The sequence below is a fragment of the Ochotona princeps genome, chromosome 17, assembly GCF_030435755.1.
Source record: "Ochotona princeps isolate mOchPri1 chromosome 17, mOchPri1.hap1, whole genome shotgun sequence".
Classification (NCBI taxonomy): Eukaryota; Metazoa; Chordata; class Mammalia; order Lagomorpha; family Ochotonidae; genus Ochotona; species Ochotona princeps.
In genome coordinates, this window is record NC_080848.1 from 540,663 (window position 1) to 563,016 (window position 22,354).

The following is a 22,354-nucleotide window of genomic DNA, read 5'->3' on the forward strand; positions in this document are numbered from 1 at the left end:
CCCGGGGGCCGGGAGCAGAGCCGCGGGGCTGTGGGGGTCCCGGGGGCCAGAGCAGAGCCGCGGATGTCAGTGCTGCACCCCTGCGCCCATCCTTCCCTCCCCGTGCAGGAACTGTTTTCTCTTTCTGTTTTGGGGGATGTTACTGTGGCTGGGACAGCAGCTCTGTGTGACGCTGTGAGGACATTGTGGCCTGAGAGCAGAGGGACCTGGGGTTGCCCGTCGCGCCTGGCCCCTGACCATGGGGCAAGGCTCAAGGCTGCCTTCCACCTGCCCCCCAGTGGGGAGGGGTCTGTGTGGACCACCTCCCACTGGCTGAGGTGGAGCCTGAGTGGACAGCTGCGGGGCCAGGGCTGCTGGCTTGGCGGAGCTGTGCGGCCCGGGCAGCAAGCTTGAATGCCCACTGGGAGGACTTCCTTAGACACTAAATCGAAATGGCCTGAATGGGATGACTGTCAGCGCGCATGCTGCCATCCAGTGCCGGGGTGAGGAGCTCCCCACGGAGCTGCCCCTCGCAGAGTGCCCGTCTCCTCTGGGTGGGGCAGCTGGCACCCTGCAGCCCTCGTCCCACAGAGCTGCCCCTCACAGAGTGCCCGTCTCCTCTGGGTGGGGGTGGCTGGCCTAGCAGTGTCACGGGGTGACAGTGGTCCCAGGGTGAGTGCTCTGACAGGGTCTGGCTGGGGACACTGTTGGCCCAACAGTGGGCAGATGGTGTCCATCTTCTGACTTTCATGGGCTGGTCAGGGGCCTGGGAGGCGGTGGTGGATTGGACCGTGTCCCCCTGCTCTGCGTGCCTTGTTTGTTGGTGGGTCAGCATGGGCAAGGGTGCCACGTGCCAGGGACCACTCTGTGCCCCACGAGAAGCAGTGTCAGGCCTGGGCCAGGCTGCCCTGGGGAAGCTGGGACCCCAGGCACACAGCTCACAGTGCGCTCTGTGTCAGGCACGAGGAGCTGGACAGGCTGGCCAGGGAGAGGGACGCTGTGCTGGCCACGGTGAAGGGTGCCCATGGGGAGCAGCTGCGTGCCCTGGAGACCAGGATCCTGGAGCTGCAGGCCCACTGCGAGAGCCTGGAGGTGCAGCTGCGCAGGGCCGAGTGGACGCAGGCTGACGCTGCCCGTGAGAAGGACGCTGTCATTGACAAGTGAGTGGGCAACGGGCTGGGAAGAGGCTGACCCCGGTCAGAGGTGGAGACCACGCCTCGAGAGGGAGACACGGGTGAGGAAGGACGCTGGGCCCAGAGAGCTGCTGCCACCTGGTGCCTGCTGTGAGCAACGATGCTGTGTTCAGTTGTTCCGTGGTCACAGTACCCTGTCATGTTCAGTGAGTGTTGTGTGAGTGCTCAGTCCCCAGGTGAGTGCTGTGTGAGTGCTCAGTCCCCAGGTGAGTGCTGTGTGAGTGCTCAGTCCCCAGGTGAGTGCTGTGTGAGTGCTCAGTCCCCAGGTGAGTGCTGTGTGATGATGCTCAGTCCCCAGGTGAGTGCTGTGTGAGTGCTCAGTCCCCAGGTGAGTGCTGTGTGAGTGCTCAGTCCCCAGGTGAGTGCTGTGTGACGATGCTCAGTCCCCAGGTGAGTGCTGTGTGAGTGCTCAGTCCCCAGGTGAGTGCTGTGTGATGATGCTCAGTCCCCAGGTGAGTGCTGTGTGAGTGCTCAGTCCCCAGGTGAGTGCTGTGTGACGATGCTCAGTCCCCAGGTGAGTGCTGTGTGAGTGCTCAGTCCCCAGGTGAGTGCTGTGTGAGTGCTCAGTCCCCAGGTGAGTGCTGTGTGATGATGCTCAGTCCCCAGGTGAGTGCTGTGTGAGTGCTCAGTCCCCAGGTGAGTGCTGTGTGATGATGCTCAGTCCCCAGGTGAGTGCTGTGTGATGATGCTCAGTCCCCAGGTGAGTGCTGTGTGAGTGCTCAGTCCCCAGGTGAGTGCTGTGTGAGTGCTCAGTCCCCAGGTGAGTGCTGTGTGAGTGCTCAGTCCCCAGGTGAGTGCTGTGTGACGATGCTCAGTCCCCAGGTGAGTGCTGTGTGAGTGCTCAGTCCCCAGGTGAGTGCTGTGTGACGATGCTCAGTCCCCAGGTGAGTGCTGTGTGAGTGCTCAGTCCCCAGGTGAGTGCTGTGTGAGTGCTCAGTCCCCAGGTGAGTGCTGTGTGATGGTGTTCAGTACCCAGGAACTTGCTGCTCAGGCAAGCAGGGTACTTGTCCTGCCTGTAACCCTCTGCTGTGACAAGCATGACGTCCACAGCCTGCTTAGCCGAGCTGCCCGCCACGTCCCTCGTGAACCTGGGCCTGCTGTCCGCAGCACGGCGTCACCACCAAGGAGACCCAGTTCCGCCACAGGCACTTCTAGGTCGGACCACACGTCCTGTGGCCAGAGTTTGGGTCCAGTGGTCTAGTTGGGGAGTCACCTGGGGTGACCTCAGACTTGACCTGTGTGCCAGCTGGTGCAGGGTCGAGTTTGTTCTGACTGGTCAGCTCCGCCCCAGCCCCCTCTCCGACGGGTGCTGCAGTCTGGCCTGGTGGGTGACCCCCAGGAATCCCTAGGCTCTGCTATGGCCTAGCCCGATTTGCCCCACACCCATCTGGCTCTCAGGCACACCTGTGGGTGCTGTGGCTTAGCTCAGCCCTCCACCCCAGATTGTCCCTCACAGGTGCCATCACCTTGTCCAGCTTGGCCTGCACCCAACCCTGGTTCTTTCGCTCACCAGCTATAAGTATAGCCCAGCATGTTCCCAGCCCCGGACCTGGGGCTTGCAGGGGGTGCTCCCTCCTGACAGGACTTACAGCTAGTCCTGGCCCTTGGCAGTGGTGCCTCCCCTGGCTGGCCTGCCCCCAGACTGGCCTGTGGAGTTCCAGCTCTCACGCTCACCAGTGGAAACAGGGGCCTAGCAGTCCCCAGAGTTCCCTTACCAGGGTCACCCCCAGACCCGGCTCCCCTGTGAGGCACCCCCAGACCCGGCTCCCCTGTGAGGCACCCCCAGACCCGGCTCCCCTGTGAGGCACCCCCAGACCCGGCTCCCCTGTGAGGCACCCCCAGACCCGGCTCCCCTGTGAGGCACCCCCAGACCCGGCTCCCCTGTGAGGCACCCCAGACCCGGCTCCCCTGTGAGGCACCCCCAGACCCGGCTCCCCTGTGAGGCACCCAGCCCAGGCACAGGCCACATGCATGCTACAGGTGCTCCAGCCTTGCCAGGCCTGGCCTGCCCACAGTCCTGGCTCTTGCATTCACCAGCGGACGCCTTCAGAGCTCCCAGCCCCAGGTCTTGTGCAGACAGATGGGTGCTCTGGCCTGGCCTGGCCCTCCTGCGGGCTTGGCTTTCACTGGACGGTGGTGCAGCCTGTGTTGGCGCTCCTGCGTGTGAAGGCCTGACCCAGTCCGGCCTGGCCCCAGACCAAGCCAACATGAATGCTGACAAGTACCGCACCCCTGCCTGGCCTGCCTGGCCCCTGTGCTCCCCAGAGGGAACCACGGACTTGTAGGGGGGTTCCACAGTTCCCCTATGGCCCATGCATGTACTGGTGGGTGCTACACCCTGGCCCCTCCCAGCCTCTCCGCAGCCCTGGCCCCTGCAAGTGTCAGGTGGGTTCTGTGGTCCAGCCTGGCTTGGTCTATCAGCACCCCCAGCTCTCTGCATAGACCAGCAGGTACTGCGGTCCCTCTGAGGTGAGCCCACAGTTGCCCCCAGAATCTGCCCACACATCCGATTCTGTCCTGCTCAGCCTGCCGTGGCCCAGCCCCTGCTCGGCACTTGCGGGCAGGTACTGTAGCCTAGCCCAGCCAGGCAGGCCCCCGGCTTTTTGGGTGCACCCGTGGGCAGCGGGCGATGCTACTTAGCCCAGACTGGTCTCTGACATGGTGGGTACCTTGGCCTGACCGGACATGCCCTCCGTTCCCCCCTCTAAACCACGTCAGCTCCCGTGCCTACCAGCAAGTGCAGCAGCCCGGTCCTTGGAATCCCGCAGGAGTCATTCCTCCTCTGTCACACATACCCTCAGCCGCTCCCACTCCAGTATGTCCGCAGACCCCCTCCCCCGGGCAAGCTGCAGCTCCCAGGCCAGGGCTGAGTGGTGTGTCTTTTTTTTTTTTTTTAAAGATTTATTCATTTTATTACAGCCAGATATACAGAGAGGAGGAGAGACAGAGAGGAAGATCTTCCGTCCGATGATTCACTCCCCAAGTGAGCTGCAACGGGCCAATGCGCGCCGATCCGAAGCCGGGAACCTGGAACCTCCTCCGGGTCTCCCACGCAGGTGCAGGGTCCCAATGCATTGGGCCGTCCTCGACTGCTCTCCCAGGCCACAAGCAGGGAGCTGGATGGGAAGTGGAGCTGCCGGGACTAGAACCGGCGCCCATATGGGATCCCGGGGCTTTCAAGGTGAGGACTTTAGCCGCTAGGCCATGCCGCCGGGCCCGAGTGGTGTGTCTTAACACATGTGGGCCCTGTGCCCAGCACCACGAGAGGTATCAGGTGGAGGTCGTGGCGCTTTCCTCTCATGGCCCCTGGCCTTTGGACAAGCTCCCTACCCACGGCCACGCTCACAGCACCTCCCTCCCTGTCAGGCTCCGTGAGGACTCTGCAGCTCTCAGGAGCGCCTGGGATGCCCAGGTGGCCCAGCTGTCCCAGGAGGCGGTCTCCAAGGATCTCCAGGTCCAGGCACTGCAGCAGGACGAGCTGAAGCTCAAGGCACAGCTAGCCCGAGTCCAGCAGGATGTTGACAGGTGACTGTCCCCACGCCGACCTGGGCAGAGCAGGACCCTGGCCTCGTGTTCTTTGTGGGGAAGGGGGGGGCAAGGGAGCGACAGAAGGCTGGGCTCAGGGCACTGGGTTACGGGGTGAGGGTGCGGAAGTGCTGCGTCTCCATGTGAAAGTCATGGGGTGTTGGGGGAGAGGGGTTAGGAGGAGAGAAGGGAACGAGGGGAGTGCGGAGACCAGCTGCGCTGACTGAGAGCTGGCAGAGGACGCCAGACGATGAGAAGAGGTGAGACGCGGACCACTGTGACATGATGCTCACAATGGACAACTCGGAAAAGCTGCCTTCTGTATTTATACACAGATCATCACAGGCTTTTGCACAATGTCCACTTGTTTCATTTTTACATCATGGTTAAGAGAATACAAAAAACAATCCTAAGGAAAACATTTTCAACAATCATTACTCATTGAAACCTGCAGTCACCTGGCCGAAGCCAGGAACTCCACAGATGGCAGTGCATGTGGTTACATAGTGACAAATGATTTACTTATACTTAAAATCAATTTTTACTAAACACAAGCAAACTAATATTGCTTAGAATATTAAGAGTACAGAATTAAAAGATCATGAAAGGATCTATAAAAGCATATAACATGGATTCTTTGCCAAATCCTATAATCAAGTCATGCATTAATTACCGTCACCTTCACCTGGTGCTGATTCAATTGTTTTTTGTTCTTTTGTTAAAGGGCAGTGAAAGGGATCAAGGCAGCTCAGCCAATCTACAGAGGGCCTTTACAAGAAACTTCCTTTTATCTTATAAACTGTTTTCTTTCCCTAAACATAAGTGCCAATGTAAGACAGAGATTTAAGCCATTTTGAGGGGGTTCACATTTGTTTCCCTTTAGAAGATGCCACATATACTTTTGCTTTCTGTGGTGAGAAACTAAAATGTGTCACATCATGTGTTGTAACAGTTCGAGGCGCATGGTAAACAAACTGTTTGTACCTGCATGATTGCCATCTGTTCCAAGATATTATCAAGCCATTTCTTAAGGAAATCATTACTTATACTAGGGCAAACTCCAGGTCAAAAGTGGGCACATAACAGGATATTTGGAAAGATTGTGGGCTCAATTGTACTATTGTATACTTTTAGCTGTGTTTTTATCATAACATGATTGATCAATTTGAGGTGTCATACCAGTTACAGGAATCACTTCACATTAGCAGAAAAACAACAACACCCTCAGGAGAATTCTATGAAACATCAGAGAGGTGACTGAGTGTCCATACAGTACGGTGAAGCAGCAGTGAGGTGACCAGAGACATTCTGCCGGGCCTTGCCACGCAGCAGAAACTCCTCGTAGCTTTGCTAACCGAGGAACCGTGCTCATCACACACCCGTGCTGTCCGACCCAACTGCATGGCTCCCCACAGGGAAGGAAGAGAGAGGAGAAGGGTCGAGGAGAGGGGGGAGAGAGGGGAGGGGAGAGAGGAGGGGAGAGGGGAGGGGAGAGAGGAGAGGGGGGAGAGAGGGGAGGGGAGAGAGGGGGAGAGGGGAGGGGAGAGAGGAGGGGAGAGGGGAGAGAGGAGGGAGAGAGGAGGGGAGAGAGAGAGGACGGGAGGAGGGAGGAAGGGAGGGAGAGATTGGTTCTGTCTGATTGTTCTTTATGCCCCAAATGGCCTCAGCGGCCAGGGCTGGGCCAGGGTCTTGTCGGGGTCTCCCGCTGGGGGCAGGGGCTCAAGCACGTGGACTGTCCTCTGCTGCCTTCCCAGGCTCATCGGCAGGGATGGACAGGAGGTGGAGCAGCCGGGACAGGAGCAGGTGTCCCTGTGGGATGTGGCTTTCGCAGGTCTTCACCCACCGGGGCCTGGCGGTCTCGCCTTCTTGGCGCGGCAGCTCCTAGTTTTCTACTTTCCTGCTGACCGGCCTAGTCAGAGGTCAGCCTTGTTTGTCTTTTCAAAGAGCTGCGTTGGATTGCAGTCATTTCTGTTTCCAACTCCATGGGCTCCCAAGAGGGCCCTCTGCCCTTTTCCTGGCTTTTGGGGGTAGCCTGGCTGTTGTGTAAGGGCTGCCCCAGGCTCCCCTCCACAGAGCCAGGGCACACCCCACACTCCCGGGCTCCCCTCCACGCGGCCAGGGCACACCCCACACTTCCGGGCTCCCCTCCACGCGGCCAGGGCACACCCCACACTCCTGGGCTCCCCTCCACAGAGCCAGGGCACACCCCACACTCCCGGGCTCCCTCCCACGCGGCCAGGGCACACCCCAAACTCCCGGGCTCCCCTCCACGCGGCCAGGGCACACCCCACACTCCCGGGCTCCCCTCCACACAACCAATGCTCTCTGCTGGCCGTGGTGCATGTGAGGCTGTGGTCACTCAGTGTCCTGTCACCCCGAGCTTCCAGATGCCAGCTGACGACAGGTTTCTGGTTGAATCCTGTTGCAGACAGCACGTGTTTCTGTGTGATCTCACTGCCTCTTTGCTAGGCTGTTATGGGCTTTGGCTCTGTTCTGCTTACAGGCCATGAGGGCCTGCTGGCCCCGACCCCGCTGACCCTGGGCTCCCTGCACTCCCACGTCTGCTGAGAGGCATCCAGGCTGAGCGACCTGATCCTGTCCCCAGGTACAAGCAGCAGCTGTCCCTGGCCATGGAGAGGGAACAGAGCCTGGCGCGCCAGCAGGTGCAGCTGGGCCTGGACTGGCAGCGCCGCTGCGAAGACACCGAGCGGGAGCAGATACAGAGGTCAGAGGCCCTGATCGAGGGTCTGACAGCATCGCGGGCCCAGGTGGGTGCCAGTGCGGCCGCCCGGCGGGCGGTGCCACCCTCACCTGTTGGCCACAGCAGGGGAAGCTGCTGCCCACCAGCCCCATCCCCTCGCTGTGGGCCGGCTCTGCCCACAGCTGCCAGGTGCCTGCCCTGTTTCCCCTGGCAGCCTGAGGGCCATCCCACCACACCCAGGCCCTCACAGCACGAAGGCCAGCACTGCAGTGGGGCCCACACCAAACTGGGCACCGTGTTCCCCAGGTGGCTGCGAAGCTGCAGGAGACAGAGCGGGCGCTGCGGGAGCAGGAGAGACTGATGGAGGCTGTGGTCCTGGAGCGGGACCAGGCGCTGCAGGCGCTGCGGGTGCACGGGCTCCTCCCGCCTGAGGGGCCACAGGTGAGCTTGCTGCTCCCCGCCCCTCCACCCCCCGCCCCGCAGTGCGCACCTCCTAGCTCTTTGGAACGCCTGTGGCAGCAACAGTGGGAAACAGTGCTCAGGGCAGACCCCAGCTGGGACTTGGTCGTCACTCTTGTGGCATCTTTGATTTAAGTTCATTGATTTATTTAAAAGGAAGAGTGACAGAGAGAGATCTTCCACGTGCTGGTTCACCACATAGCCTCAATAGCCCAAGCTGGGCCAGGCTGCAGCCAGGAGCCAGGGGTCGAAGGCTTAGGGCTGTAAGCAGGAGCTGGGTGGGAAGTGAAGCAGCTGGGACTCAAACTGGTGCCCAGACATGGGATGCTGGCGCTGCAGGTGGCAGCATAACCCGTAACACTGTAGTGTGAGTTCAGCAGCAGGAGTGGGCCGGCCTGGAGCCGTGGGCGTCCATTCTGCGTGCTGCCTGTGCCTGTGCTGTGGGCACTGCCAGTGTCCAGGTCAGTATATCTTGCTTGGCGCCAGCGTGAGTTCAGCTGTTGCTGCCTCGCTGGTCCCAGAGCCACGCTGGCTGTCACCCTGGCACGTGCTGGTTCTGAGGGGCCATGTCACACGTGAGATGCACAGGGCCAGAGCGTAGCTTTACAGACGCAGGTGGCCACACCCACCTCTGCCCGCATTCCCATCAGCCCTCCTCTTGCTCCCTTCTGCCTGTGGGGGACCTGACGGACAGGCCCCCTCGGCTGCTGTGGGGCCTGCAGCCCCCCCCCCGGCTAACACCGCGGGTAGCCAAGGGTTGCCATTCACTGCCTGCCTTAGGACTGACCGTGGCAGCAGCCGGCTGCACGATAGCACGTGCCTGGACCCAGTCCCCTCTCATGGCCGCTGCTGGTGGGCCCCTGAGCAGCTGACACGGCGGGCTGGTCTTGGAGGCGGCCAAAGGGGGGTACCTGCTCACAACCTCTTAGAGGCTGTGAGGTGGCAGCCAGGTTCCAGGGAGTGCCTGGGCAGTGTCCACCATGAGGTGAGCAGCTGTGCCTGCCTGCAGGAGGGGTTCTGGCCGGGCCGCCCTCATGTGGCTGTTCCCCTTGGCTTCATAATGCTGTTTACATGCCAAAGTCCCCCAGAGGCAGGATCAGGTTGACTGAGTGTGGCATGAGTCGTCTGGTCGCTCCTGCCGGCAGCGCATGCTGCCCCTGAGTGCTGTCACACGGAGAGCCCCCGCCTCCTTCACCAGGAAGCGCCCGGCTGACCCTGGCTGTGCTGGCCCTGCAGGCAGGAGGCATGCTCCACGGCCCAAGGTGGCTGTCCCTACACAGGTATCCCACTTCTGGCATCAGCGCCCACTAGTTCCTAGTGTTTTCAACCAGAGGGAATAATCCCACGGAAGGGGGCATCCGTCCTGGCCTGAGGCGGGATGGTGGTGGACGCTGCACGGTCACTGTCACTGTAGGCACCAGGCCGGCAGGGCCCCTCCCCGTGGCCGTGGGTCTGTGTGTGACACCAGGCCCCTCCCCGTGGCCGTGGGTCTGTTTCTGTGCACAGCGGGGAGTCCTCTTCCTACTCCTGTTTTTTTGAAGACATTTATTTGAATTTTTGATGTTGATTGCATGGTTGAGGATACATGCCTGTTTGGGCCACCGATCAGGATTGGGAAGGGTTGAGGAGTGGGAAAAAGGATGAGACAATTGCTTTCAAGCTTTTTCCTTCGTGTGTCTAGGGGAGGAAGGAGAGGAGCAGAGGAGCCGCACCCCATGTCCCAACCGCATCAGTCCCCGAGGGTGGGGGAAGGCCACTCGATGTCATCCCAGGGCCCCCGACGTGGGATGCTCTGAGGACGCTGCTCAAATGGTTTTAGTAGTTCTGAGCTGTTGTTGATTTCGTTGTCTGAGGTTGAGGAAATCCTTCCAAGGTCCACTGGCTGACATAATCCACCTTAGAATTTCCACTGGCCCAGATGCTCGCTGTCAAAGCTCAGCCTAGAGTCGGCCAATGTGTTCTGCCCTCTGTCCTCTGCCATGGTACTGGACGTCCTCTGCAGGACCCAGTGAGCTGTCATGTCCCCCATGTGCACCTGGGGGTGCCGTCCACTGCACAGGCTTCAACTGAGGAGGCCAGCTCTGACACAGGCACTCTATGGTCAGACCCCCGATCCTGTGATTCCCCCGTGGTTGTAGGTCTGAGTCCAGTGGTCCAGTTGGGGGGATCCCCCAAAGAATCCTTGCCAGCGATGACCCCAACCTGACTCCTGTGTGTGCCAGCCAGTTATGGAGTCTGGCTGTCACCCACATCAGTGCACACACACACTGGTCGTTGCAGTTACCTGGTCATTTCTGTCCCCGGCCCCATCTCATACACAAACCAATGGATGCTGCAGCCTGGCCCAGCCTTGCCCGCCACAGCCTCTGACCTCAGGCACACCAGCAGGAACTGCAGCCTTGTCAGAGCAACCCCCGTAACCCTGGTTCCTGTGTTTGCCTGTATGTGCAGCAGACTGGTCCAGTCCATCCCACCTACATCCCACTCGGCTTTGGTACACACCATGGCTGCTGCAGCCTAGCTTAGCTCAACTGACCCCACTGTCCAGCCCACACTCATGCTGGCAGGTGCCACTGACTGTCCAGCCAGGCCCGCCCCCAGCCCTGGTTCTTATGCTCACCAGTGGGAGTCGCAGCCCATCAGAGAGATGCCTGCCATTTCCCTACTCTCCAGGTGGTTCTGCAGACTAGCTTGACAGGACTTGCCCCAGTCCCAGCACTTGCCAGCTGATGCTGTGGCAAAGCCCAACTAGCCTGCACTTGACTGGCTCATGTGTACCCCAGTGGATATGGTCATTTAGCCCAGCCTGGCTGTCCGCCTAACCCAGCTCACATGCAGGTCAATGCATGTTGTAGCCCTGCCCACCCTGGTCTGTCCCTGGTTCCAGTTACGCTCACTACTAAGAGCAATGGCCCAGCAGAGGAGGCCCTGCTGCCTGCCTGCTGGGCTCACCCCTGAAGTGTAATATATGCTGGTGGGTGCTGCAGCCCAGTCGGGCATGGCCCACTGAGAGTGGCTGCAACCAGGCCCTGCCCAACCTGCCCCCAGTCCTAGCTCATGCTGGTGGGTGCTATGGCCTAGCACAGCCCAGCCAGCTCTTGGTCCCAGCCATAAAGTGAACTGGCTGGTGCTGAGTTCCAACCCAGCCTGTCCTGCACCCCATCCTGGTTCTCACATCTGCCAGTGGGTGTTATGAACTGGCTCAGCCTGGCCTGCCCCCAGACTTGACCCACACATATGCTGGGAGTACTGTAACCTGGCCTGGCCTGGTCTGAGCTGCTCCAGCCTTGGTTCTTGTACTCACCTGCAGGGACTGCCTCCTGAGGAGGAGTTCCCCAAGCTCCTCTGTCAGGTCACCTCCCAGTAGCAGCTCTCACACACACACACTGGTGAGTGCTTGGCCCAGCCTGAATTGGCCCACTTCCTGTTTGGGCATTCACTGGGAGGTACCCACACCTATTCTGGCTCTTACCAGTGGGTGCTGCAGCCCATTCCTGCCTGGCTTAACCCCAGACCCAGCTTTCATGTGGTTCAGCCAATCCTCCACACACTGGCTCTTGGGAGCACCAGTGGGTGCTGGAGCCTAGCCCAGTCCGGTACACCCCAGATCCAGTCCACACCCACACCCATGCCAAGGGATGCTACAGCCATGTCCAGCCCAGTTCACCACCCCATTCACCAGTGAGAATTACAGCCCAGCAGGGGTGTCCCCTTAATTCTCCTACCAGGTCCACTCCCAGCCACAGATCATGCGAGTGCCAGTGGTTGCTCTGACCCAGCCCAGCATTGCCCACCCCCAGGTTGGCCTTTGCCATCAGAAGCTGCAACCTGGCCTGGCCAGCCCCCAGCCCCAGCTCTCACTGGTGGGTGCTGCAGCCTAGCCTTGCCCAGTCTGCCCCCATCCCTGGCTTTCATGCATGCTGGTGAGTGTGATAGCATGGCCTAGCCTGGCCCACACCTCATCCAGTGTGCTGCGGTTTGGCCAGGCCCTGCCCATCCACTGCCGACAAGTGCAGCGCCCCTGCCTGACCTAACCAACAGCCAGCCCTCATGTGCTCACCAGCAGGAGCCCACCAGAGGAGTTCCCCAAGTTCCCCCACCAGGCCTAACCCCAGACCCGGATCTCACACATGCTGGTGGGCACTAGGCCCTCACCCTGCGTAATCTGTCCCCTGTGTCCCGGCCTTTGCGTAAGCTGGTGGCTATTGCAGCCTGGACCACCCCACACCCAATATTTGGGTGCACCTGCGGCTTAGCACCTGGACCAGCCCAGCCTGTTCCCAGTGTCCATGAGTACCGATGAGTTCATGGTCATACTTAGCTCAGCCCGTCGCCACCCCCCACTCCTACAGACTGCAAGGTGAACCCACATGACCCCCACAGAATCTGCCCTCAGACCCGAGTCTCTCATATGCTCGTTAGTGTCGTGGCCTGTCCCCTGTCCTAACACTGGTGGGCACTGTGGTCTAGCCCTGCCAGCTAGGCCCCCCAGCTTTTGTGTGCCCTGGTGGGCAGTAGCCAATGCCAACCAGCCCAGTTCAGGTCTCCTACGTCTGATGCGGAAGGGGAATCCGGTTTCCCTCGTCCACACTGCTAAGTCTCAGCGAGTGCAGCAGCCGCTGGTAGAAGTCCCCAGCAGTCATTCCTCACTGCACATCCTGAGCCACCCAGAGCCTCCTCGTCTACGAGCGTGCAGATCCTGCGCCCAGTCTGGCGGGGTGGCGTGCTGGCTGGGGGCTGTGTCCACCTTCCTGGATCCCTGCACACTTGTACACAGGTTCCCACATCCCGTCTGCCAGTGTGCCAGTGTCTGCCCCCCAACATCTTAAAAAAAATAGAGGACCTGGCGCGGTAGCCTAGTGGCTAAAGTCCTTGCCTTGCATGTGCCAGAATCCCATATGGGCGCCAGTTATAATCCCAGCAGCCCTACTTCCCATCCAGCTCCCTGCCTATAGCCTGGGAAAGCAGTTGAAAATGACCCAAAGGCTTGGGACCCTGCACCCACGTGGGAGACCCAGAGGAGGCTCCTGGCTTTGGATCAGCTCAGCTCCGGCTGTTGCAGCCAATTGGGGAGTGAATCAGCAGACAGAATATCTTCCTCTGTGTCTCCTCCGTTCTATATATCTGACTTCTCAGTAAAAATAAATATTTTTAAAAAAATAGAATTGGGGTGGGGAGAAAAAAAATTAAAAAAAATAGAATAGGCAGCTATTTGGCACACTGGTTTGGCATTAACCAGGCAGCCATTAGCTGCTCCTCTCCAAGCAGTGCGACACTTGCTTAGGTATAAGGCAACCTGGGGCATTGTCTACAGCTGGAGACCCTGCCCACTTCCAGGGTTTTCCCTTTAGGGTGAGTGAAATGGGTAAAGTTGACCTCCACAGCGCCAGGATCCCATATCGGTGTTGGTTCGAGTCCTGGATGCTCCACTTCCCATCCAGTTCCCTGCCTGTGGCCTGGGAAAGCAGTGGAGGACGGCCCGAGTGCTTGGGCCCTGCACCGCGTGGGAGACCCGGAAGCTCCTGGCCGTTGTGGGCGACTAGGGAGAGAAGCAGCGAGGGAAAGCAGGCTTCTCTCTGATTCTGACTTTCATGTAAATGAGTAAATCTTAGAGAAAAGGATAAGGGTTTCCTTGGTCCCTGGCATGCTCTGTGCTGGGGCCTGGCCATCACTGTGCTGGACTGTCTCTGGCCTCTCCTCCCTGCCTCTCATGGCTCTGTGCGGCTCTGACCCCGCTTCTGCCCTGGCAGCCTGCTCTGAGCCCTGTCCTGGCCCCGGGGCCAGGAGGTGCCATCTGCCTGTTCCCTGCGCTCCCTCCCCTCTCCAAGGCACAGAGCTACCCCCTCTCTGGGCTGAAGCCACACCCCACTCATCCACTGATGCCCAGTTCTGAACTGGGAGGGCGGAAAGACTGCTGCTTCCAGGGGCAGACGGCACGAGGTGAGAGCCGCTCCTGCTCCTGCGCTGTGCCTGCCAGCAGCACCCACATTCCCATGGCAGTGTGGAGAGGGCGCTGGCGGCAGCTCCCTGTCCAGTGAGATCCGAAGGCTGCAGGAGCAGAACGCGAGCCTGCGGCACGCCGTGGCACACATGAGGCGGGAGATGGAGTCCCTGGGCCAGCAGCTTCCCCCTTCCCCGGCGCCTGGAGGAGAGGCCACCAGGACGGAGCAGCCCCGTGCCAAGGCAGAGGAGACTGGCACTCCTGGTGAGGGAGGGAGGGAGCAGGTGGGTGGTGAGCGGCTTCGGTGCCATGGGGTGTCACTGCACCCCTCCCAAGGTGAGGGGGCTGCCGTGGGGCAGAGCCCGTCCCAAGCCCTGCTCACAGAGGCTGGGGGGCGGGCACCTGGGCCCGGAGCTGACCGACCACCATGTGGGCTGGCACAGGCAGTGCCCGGCATCAGGTGCCTCTGGTTGCTCATGCAGACTACGCCCTGGCCCTGGAGGCCGAAGTGCAGCACCTGAAGCACAGGTTTGCGGCCCTGGAGGAGCAGCTGGAAGGCGTGCTTGCACCCGAGCCGCACCCCCAGGCCCAGGCCACCGGTGAGTCCCTGTGGTGTCGCTGGCCATGTGGGTAAGGGGACTATCGGGGGGGCTTCCTACAGAGGCCAGTGTGCACACCTCACGGGAACGCAGCAGGTGCCTCTCATGGCGACGTGTCACTGACACCGTCCCTCCTGGCAGGAGACGCTGTCCGCATCAGCCCGGAGTGCACTGGGCTGGCCCTCAGGAAGCTCGGGGACCGCGTGCGTCTCTTGAACATGCTGGTGACGCGGCTCAGACGGAAGGTGAGCTCCGCAGCCCCTGGGGCCTCACCGCACTGCCCACCTGCTTCCTGCTCAGGAGGGGCTCACCCATGGCCTTGTCCATGGCACAGCCGGGCCTCGTCCCTGGGACAGCCGGGCCTCATCCATGGCACAGCCGGGCCTCGTCCCTGCCGCTTGCACTCTGGATGCAAGTCCTGGAGCAGGTCTACCTTCTATGTCTTCTCACCTTCTCTACTTCCTGGTGGTCGGCTTGGAAGCCTTTTTATTTGAAAGGCAGAAACGCAGAGAAAGGGAGGTGCTCCTTCTGGTTCACTCCCACGTGGCCAGGAGCCAGCACTCCATCCAGGCCTCCCTGCAGCTGCAGGGCCCCAGCTCTGGGACGCCTTCTTTCGGCTGGAGTTCCAGACGCTTCAGCAGGGAGCTGGGTCAGACATGGAGCGCTGCACTGGTATGGTGGGGCAGTGGGTTAGACCACTGCCCATGACGCCAGCTTCCCTTGTAGGCACCAGCTCTGGTCTCAGCTGTTCGGCTTCCCTCTCAGTCCCCTGCGCGTGTGCCTGGGAAAGCAGCGGAGGGTGGCACAGGTACCTGCCCTGCACCCACGTGGCAGGCCTGGATGCAGTCTAGGCCCCGGGCTCAGCCCTGGCTTTTTAGACTGATTGGAGAGGGAGCGGGAAGGTGAAAGTCTTCTGTCTCCTGCAACACTTCTTTTCAAATAAATAGATAAACCTTAAAATAAGATCGCTGTGTCTGGCTGCCATGACAGTGTTTGCAGTCCAGCTGGGGTCCTTATACATGAGGAAGGGGTTCCCACATATCTTTGCACCCCACCTCCCTGTGGAGTGGGTCCTCTGTCAGGCTCAACATCCCTCAGGATGCTGCCTGTGCAGTGGACAGAGCTGCAGGAACTGGGCCCCTGCGTGCTGTGGTGTGTAGGTGGCTGACAGCGCCTCACACGGGTGCCAGTTCAAGTCCCAACTGTTCTACTTCCAAATGATTGCAATAGGCGTGCCTGGGCCAAAGCCAGGAGCTAGGGGTTTCCTCCGGGTCTCCCACATGGGTGCAGGGGCCCTAGTGTCTGGGCCATCGTCACTGCCACCTCCAGTACATTAGCAGGGAGCTGGAAGGAAACAGAGCGGCTGGTACAGGTATTGGGCAGGGCAGCTCAGCCCCTTACCCGGGGCTGGTCCCAGTCCCTTACCCACCCAGGGCTGGTCCCGGCCCCTCGCCCACCTGGGTCTGGTCCTGGCCCCTCGCCTGTCCGGGGCTAGTTTGGGGCTGGTGCCAGCCCCTTGCCCAAGACTGATCCCTGCCTCTCGCCCACCCAGGTCTGGTCCCGGCCCCTCACCCAAGGCTAGTCCAGGCTCCTCACTCGCCCAAGGCTGGTCCTGGCCCCTCGCCTGACAGGGGCTGGTGTGGGATTGGTGCCAGCCCCTTGCCCAAGGCTAGTCCTGGCCGCCCGCTCTCCCGGGGCTGGTCCCGGCCCCTGCCTGCCCACGCTGGTCTGGGGCTGGTGTTGCTTCTGGTCTGTCTGTGCTCTCTGGCCTGCTCCGCCTCTTGTCTGCCCTGGCACCCTCTTGCTTGCCTCCCTTTCCTTGCAAGGGCCTGGGCTGGTGGGGACTGAAGGCCCCTCCGGGCCGGCCCTCACATGTGCCTAGGGCTGGTCCCGGCCCCTCGCAGGGCAGGAGCAGTGGCCATGGAGGTGACCATGGCACTGGGGAGCAGCTTCCGCCCCTCATGCTGTGGAGCCAGCTTTCCCTGGCCCCCAGGTGCTGCCGGAATCCCTGAAGATGGACGCCCTCCAGCGAGAGCTCCCGCAGGAGGTGGAGCAGGTGCACCTGGAGGTCCTGGAGCTGCGGAAGCAGGTGGCCGAGCTGGGAAAGCACCTTGGGGCGGCCCAGCAGGAAGGAGAGCAGCCTGCAGGCAGGAAGCCGCACTGCCCCTGCAGCCCTGGGGCCTTCAGCAGCCAGGTGGGTGTCCCTGTGGGGTGTCCCGTGTGGGGTGTGCCGTGTGTGGGTGTCCCTGTGGGGTCTGCCATGTGTGGGATGTGCTGTGTGTGGGTGTCCTGTGTGTGGTGTCCCTTGTGGGGTGTGCTGTGTGTGGGTGTCCCGTGTGGGGTGTGCTGTGTGTGGGTGTCCCTGTGGGGTCTGCCATGTGTGGGGTGTGTCGTGTGTAGGGTGTCCTATGTGGGGTGGCCCGTGTGTGGGGTGTGTCGTGTGTGGGGTGTATTGTGTGAGGTGTCCCTATGTAGGGTGTCCTGTGTGGTGTCGTGTGGGGTGTGTCATGTGTGGAGTGTCCCTGTGTGGGGTCTGCCATGTGTGGGGTGTCCCTGTGTGGGGGTGTCTCTGTGGGTGTCCCATGTGTGGGGTGTCTCATGTGGGGTGTCCCTGTGTAGGGTGTCCCTTGTGGGGTGTCCTGTGCATGGGATGCCCTGTGTGAGGTTTCCCATGTGTGGGGTGTCCCTGTGTGGGATTGTTAGCCCTGCCACATGGCTGTGAGTAATACCCGCTGCACCCTGGGTGCCCGTGCTGAGCACACGGGCAGTGAAGGCCCTGGCCCCTCCTACTGACTCATTGGTGCAGGTGCAGCCCCGTGTCTCCCATATCTTGCTGAGAGGGTGTCCGCCTCCAGGCTCAGCCTGCCCAGGGCCACTGCCTGTGGCATCCAGAGGTCCAATGCTGGTCGTGGGCAGCACCTCTGGAGCACTCAGTTCTGTAGGGTCAGCTTCCAGCTGCTCTCAGAGGTTCCCTGGGCTCCCTCCGTGTGCAGCTGACCTGCTGTGAGCTCTGCTGACCTTCCCTCTGAGCCTGGAGAGCCCTCAGGCCCAGCAGAGCCACGCGCAGCCCCGGCTGCCTGGCCTCAGGTGTGTGTCGCTGCTGAGCACAGACAGGCCAAGGCTGTTCTGGGGGGACTGGGGAGGCAGCTTAGATCCCCAGGAGGAGAGCTGTGCCACCCACATGCTGCCTGCAGCTGTGGAGAGTAGCCCACGGGGTCAGGGCCTGGCAGCCCCCAGCTCTCTCCAGCAGTTGAGGAGCTGTGTGTGAAGAGGCTGGGCCCCCAGGCCGCAGCAGCCGGCTGTCCACACGCACTGCCCAGGGGAGCAGGGCACAGACCTCCCCCTGGGGCTTCCAGGCCTGTGAAAAGGGCAGGAAGTCCCTTGGCTGGCTGTGCTTGGTCCCCAAAACTTAGAACTCTGTGCTTCCCCCTGGGGACACTGGGGGGCAGTGTTAGCCGCTGGGTGGCTCTGGAGCCACCCCTGGCTGGCCTGGGTGGGTTTGCTCTGCCCCTGACCAGGGCCGCCTGAGTGGCCTTTCCCCTCACAGCCTGCAGACATGAGGCCGTTGGCCAGCCAGGCTCTGCTGACCTCATCTGGCCCACATCCACGGAGACACGTCCCCAGGGTGCCCAGGGCAGGGGCAAGGAGGCAGGGCTGACTGGGCAGTGAGAGCGCCTCAGGTTGGGGCTTCTGGCTTTGGGCAGAGCCCTCCAAGCTCCGGGCTCTCCCCGCGGCCAACAGTGGCCCCTGGGGCTGTCGTCCACTGTGTCCCCAGGCACATTAGGAGACAGCGCAGCCGGGACTAGAACCGGTGCTCTTGTGGGCTGCCCGCGTTGCAGTGGTTTAACCTGTGCCACATGGTGACCCCTGTGGACAGGCAGAGAGAGCTCAGCCGCCTGTCGGCCCACCCTCAGATGCCCATGCCTGCCCGGTCTCAGGGACACAAGAGCACAGAGGCTGGGTGGCCTGGCAGGGCTGTGTCTGGGTGAGGGTCCGCTTGCACGAGACTCTCCCCAGCCTGGGCCAGCCCCTGGGGGACACAGAGCCCTGCTCTGGCTGTCCCTCAGGACTTTATAGCAGGAGGCAGAGAGCTATTTCCAGGCCAGGAAGCAGAGCCAGGACTCGGGTCACCTGGGCCTGTGGCGAGGCCTCCAGGCTCACAGGCCCTTCTGGGTCCAAGAGGTCAGGGAGCTGTGCTAGCACTGGGCCGTCCTGGTCCCACGATGCCTGCGGCTCCTGCCTAGGGCACGGCTCCCAGACTGCTGGGAACAGTTCTGCCCGGAGGACACAGGCACCTGCCAGCAGGAAGGGGCACCAGGAAGTTGCAGCAGGACAGGCTGTGCCAGCCTGTTCCGGGGACTCGGAGCTCAGGCTGTGGCTGCACGTGGGCGTCAGTGGGGAGTGTCTGCTCAGTGTGCCAGGGCCTGGCCTGCCCCCTCCTGGGCCCTGTTCTTCTGGCTGACCTGGGCAAGGATGGCCCAGGCTCCCCAGGGTTCTGATCCAACATTGGCCTCTACTGGGTAGTGGGGAGCACCAGCAATGGCAAGGTGGCTGAGGGATGTCCAGGGGCAGGTGGGGAGGGAGGACTGGGTCCCTGCACCTGCCAGCAACAGGAGAAAGGGGAAGGTGTGCCCAGGGCGGGGCAGAAAGCACAGGCCGGCGGGGCACGGATACGCCCACAGGCTAGAGCCCCCAGCGCCACGCAGCCCCTGGGGTCAAGGCCTGTCTTCATAACAGACAGCATAACATGGCCACACGGGCAGGCTGTGCATCTGCAGCCCTTTGCTATCCACAGTGCACCCTAGGGCCTCCCTGCCCGCTGTGTCTGTGGGGCCCCTCAGGCCTGCACACGTCAGGGGCCACTCTGGGAGGCCTGGTGACCAGGTAACTGCTTCCCCTGGCAGTCCCCACTCCACCCCCCACCGCTCTCCCACCTCACCCCTCCCCTCCTCCTCCCCCCAGGGGCTTGCGGGTGCCGGTCTCATGAGGCTATTTGCTTACAGGGCCCCCCAGCTGCAGCGGTGGGGGCAGACGCGCAGGGGCCGTTCCCGTGTGCCCAGCCAGGGCCGCAGACCCCACAGGCCTTGTCAGTGCACCGACTGCAGAAGAAGCTGAAGGAAGCAGCCCAAAAAATCCTCAGGCTCCGGCTGGAGAAGGAACAGCTCATTGAGATGGGGAACAGGCTCCGTGCTGAGCTGGGGTACCCCAAAGGTGGGTGCCGCGGCTCGGCTGGGCAGGGAGCCATCACAGCCAGAGTGCAGAGGGAGCTGCCCAGCACCGTGTGCCCTCTGTGCCACCCAGCACCGTGTGCCCTCTGCCCCCCATGCTGCCCAGTGCTGTGTCCTCTGCCCCCTGTGCTGCCCAGCACCGTGTGCCCTCTGCCCCCATGCCACCCAGCACCATGTACCCTCTGCCCCCATGCCACCCAGCACTGTGTACCCTCTGCCCCCTGTGCTGCCCAGCACCGTGTGCCCTCTGCCCCCATGCCACCCAGCACCGTGTACCCTCTGCCCCCCGTGCTGCCCAGTGCCGTGTGCCCTCTGCCCCCTGTGCTGCCCAGCGCTGTGTCCTCTGCCCTGTGCTGCCCAGTGCCGTGTACCCTCTGCCCCCTGTGCTGCCCAGTGCCGTGTACCCTCTGCCCCCTGTGCTGCCCAGCGCCGTGTGTCCTCTGCCCTGTGCTGCCCAGTGCCGTGTACCCTCTGCCCCCTGTGCTGCCCAGCGCTGTGTCCTCTGCCCTGTGCTGCCCAGTGCCGTGTACCCTCTGCCCCCCGTGCTGCCCAGCGCCGTGTGCCCTCTGCCCCCCATGCTGCCCAGCGCCGTGTGCCCTCTGCCCCCCATGCTGCCCAGCGCACAGGGAGGTCCCTTCCCTGGGCACATGGGGCAGACTTGTCACCCCCGGGCTGGGTGGCCTCCCCCCAGCATCCTGCATGTCAAGGGGAGGTTGGCCTGTGACCCCTCTGAGGTCTTGTGGACCCTACACCCTGTGCTCTCTCAGCATCAGCCCTCGGCATTCTGGCTGGCAGCGGCTTCCTCTCTCTGCTGGCTCTGCCCCTCCAGGGCAGGAAGGCCAGCCCTGCTCAGGCCTCGCTGCTCTCTGACCAGAGTGGCTGGTGCAGCCTCAGGTGCTCCCTTGGGCTTCCTGCAGCCAAGTGACCCAGGGATTCCGTCCAGTGCCCTCCTTCTGTTACCCACCCACCCCTCCACCTGCCCCCGCCCCGTCCCTTATCTTCCCGTCCATAGTGCCACACTCACCCATGCTTACGTGTGGATGCCCACCCACACATCCCCCGTCTAGTCATCTGCTCATCGTCAAGCATGGACGATCCACCCAGCCGTGTCCACCTGTCCATCCTTCTTACCCGTCCCACATTCATCTGCCCAAATCAGTCCATCACAACTGAGTTTGAGGGTTAGAGACCCCGGCAGCACGGTTGTCCATACTGGGTGCCTTTGTTAACGGGAGAGTTTCGATAGAAGTTGATGTGTTTACGCGACATGTTATGGGGGTTGGTCCGTTCCCCAGACCACTGCAGCGGCCTGGGCTGGGCCAGGATGAAGCCAGGACTCCCACACGGGTGTCAGGGACCAGGCTCTTGACCATCTTCCGCTGCTTGCCCAGGCCATTCTTAGAGGGAGCCGGGTGGGAAGTGGAGTAGCCAGAGAGAAAAGAAAGAAAAAGTATGACAAAGAATCAGACAGGAACTAAGGTGCCGGCCCTGCGGGTGGTCGCCTGAGCCACTGTGCCACAGCCCCAGCCCCATCCTCCATTCCTTTTTTAATTGAAAGGCAGATTTACAGCCAGACGGGGAGAAAGAGACAGAGCTTCCATCTGCTCGCTCACTCCCCAGGTGGCTGGAACTGGACCAGTCTGAAACCAGGTGCCAGAAGCTTCTTCTGGGTCTCCCACATGGGTGCAAGGGCCCAAGCACTTGGGCCATTCTCCGTTGCTTCCCCAGGCACATTAGCCAAGAGCTGGATAAGAACTAGAACAACCAGGACTTGAACCAATGCCCATATGGGATGCTGGCACTGCAGGCAGTGGTTTCACATTCTGTGCCACAAAGCCAACAAGTGGTAAGCTTCTCATTGACTGTTCCCATTCTTCCTCTTATGAGGTCCACTATGGTCTCTCACATGTTGTCCCATAGTTGGCCTCACTCGGGGCCCGGGACCTGGCTGGCCTCGCTTGGACCTGGCTGTCCTCACTCAGGGGCCCGGGACCTGGCTGGCCTCGCTTGGACCTGGCTCTCCTCGCTTGGGGGCCCGGGACCTGGCTGGCCTCGCTTGGACCTGGCTGTCCTCACTCAGGGGCCCGGGACTTGGCTGTCCTCGCGTAGAGCCCTGGAAGCATATTGGGAGAGGGGCTGTGTCCTCTTGCAGGTGGGGGCCTTTGAGGACTTCTGTGTAGGTGTATGCAAGTATGTGGGTGGGGCGGGCATGCAGGCCAAGGAGACTGCTGCTGTGCCCAGTGGGAGGAGTCAGGAAAACTGGGGTGCCCTTTGCCCCCAGTGCAGACCTGTGGCTGCAGCTCTAGGCATGGGATGGCAGCCGCAGTGACAGCTCAGACTGCCACACTGCCTGGGCAACCCGGCCAGTGCCAGCTGCTGCCGTGCCGCACCCTGCTTCTTGGTGCCTCTGCGAGGAGCCCCACCTGGTCTGGCGTGGGAAGAGGCGGGGGTGGCTGCTTGGGGCTCAGATCCCCCTGCTGGGAGCCATCCTGCAAGCAGGTGCCCTGTGAGCCCCGATCGCTGGTTTCACGTAAGGCCCATCTTGCACCTGCCACAGGGGCGAGGCCAGACCAGAGGGGCCGTGAGGCCAGCCCACAGGCCATGGCCATGTGCCCCTGCACTCCCCACGTTGCCCAGAAGCCAGAGCTGCCCGTGGCTCCCCTGTGGAGCAGACACGGCCCCCAGTGTCTGTGAGGTTTTGTTTTTCTCATTCCACAAAGCATGTTGCC

The 22,354-nt window shown here is 61.7% G+C and overlaps 1 protein-coding gene across 3 annotated transcripts in view; it reads left to right on the forward strand.

Moving 5' to 3' along the window:
- CCDC57 (coiled-coil domain containing 57) overlaps positions 1–22,354 on the forward strand; it is a 61,277-nt gene that overhangs the window by 18,697 nt on the left and 20,226 nt on the right. For 2 of the 3 annotated variants that reach the window (XM_058675614.1, XM_058675616.1), the window contains exons 7-15: positions 939–1,139; positions 4,539–4,697; positions 7,303–7,465; positions 7,705–7,839; positions 13,858–14,062; positions 14,281–14,397; positions 14,539–14,642; positions 16,391–16,591; positions 19,401–19,608. In XM_058675614.1, the coding sequence (XP_058531597.1) occupies positions 939–1,139; positions 4,539–4,697; positions 7,303–7,465; positions 7,705–7,839; positions 13,858–14,062; positions 14,281–14,397; positions 14,539–14,642; positions 16,391–16,591; positions 19,401–19,608 (1,493 nt within the window). The remainder of the gene's footprint in view (positions 1–938; positions 1,140–4,538; positions 4,698–7,302; positions 7,466–7,704; positions 7,840–13,857; positions 14,063–14,280; positions 14,398–14,538; positions 14,643–16,390; positions 16,592–19,400; positions 19,609–22,354) is intronic. The other variant, XM_058675617.1, reaches the window with a different exon arrangement.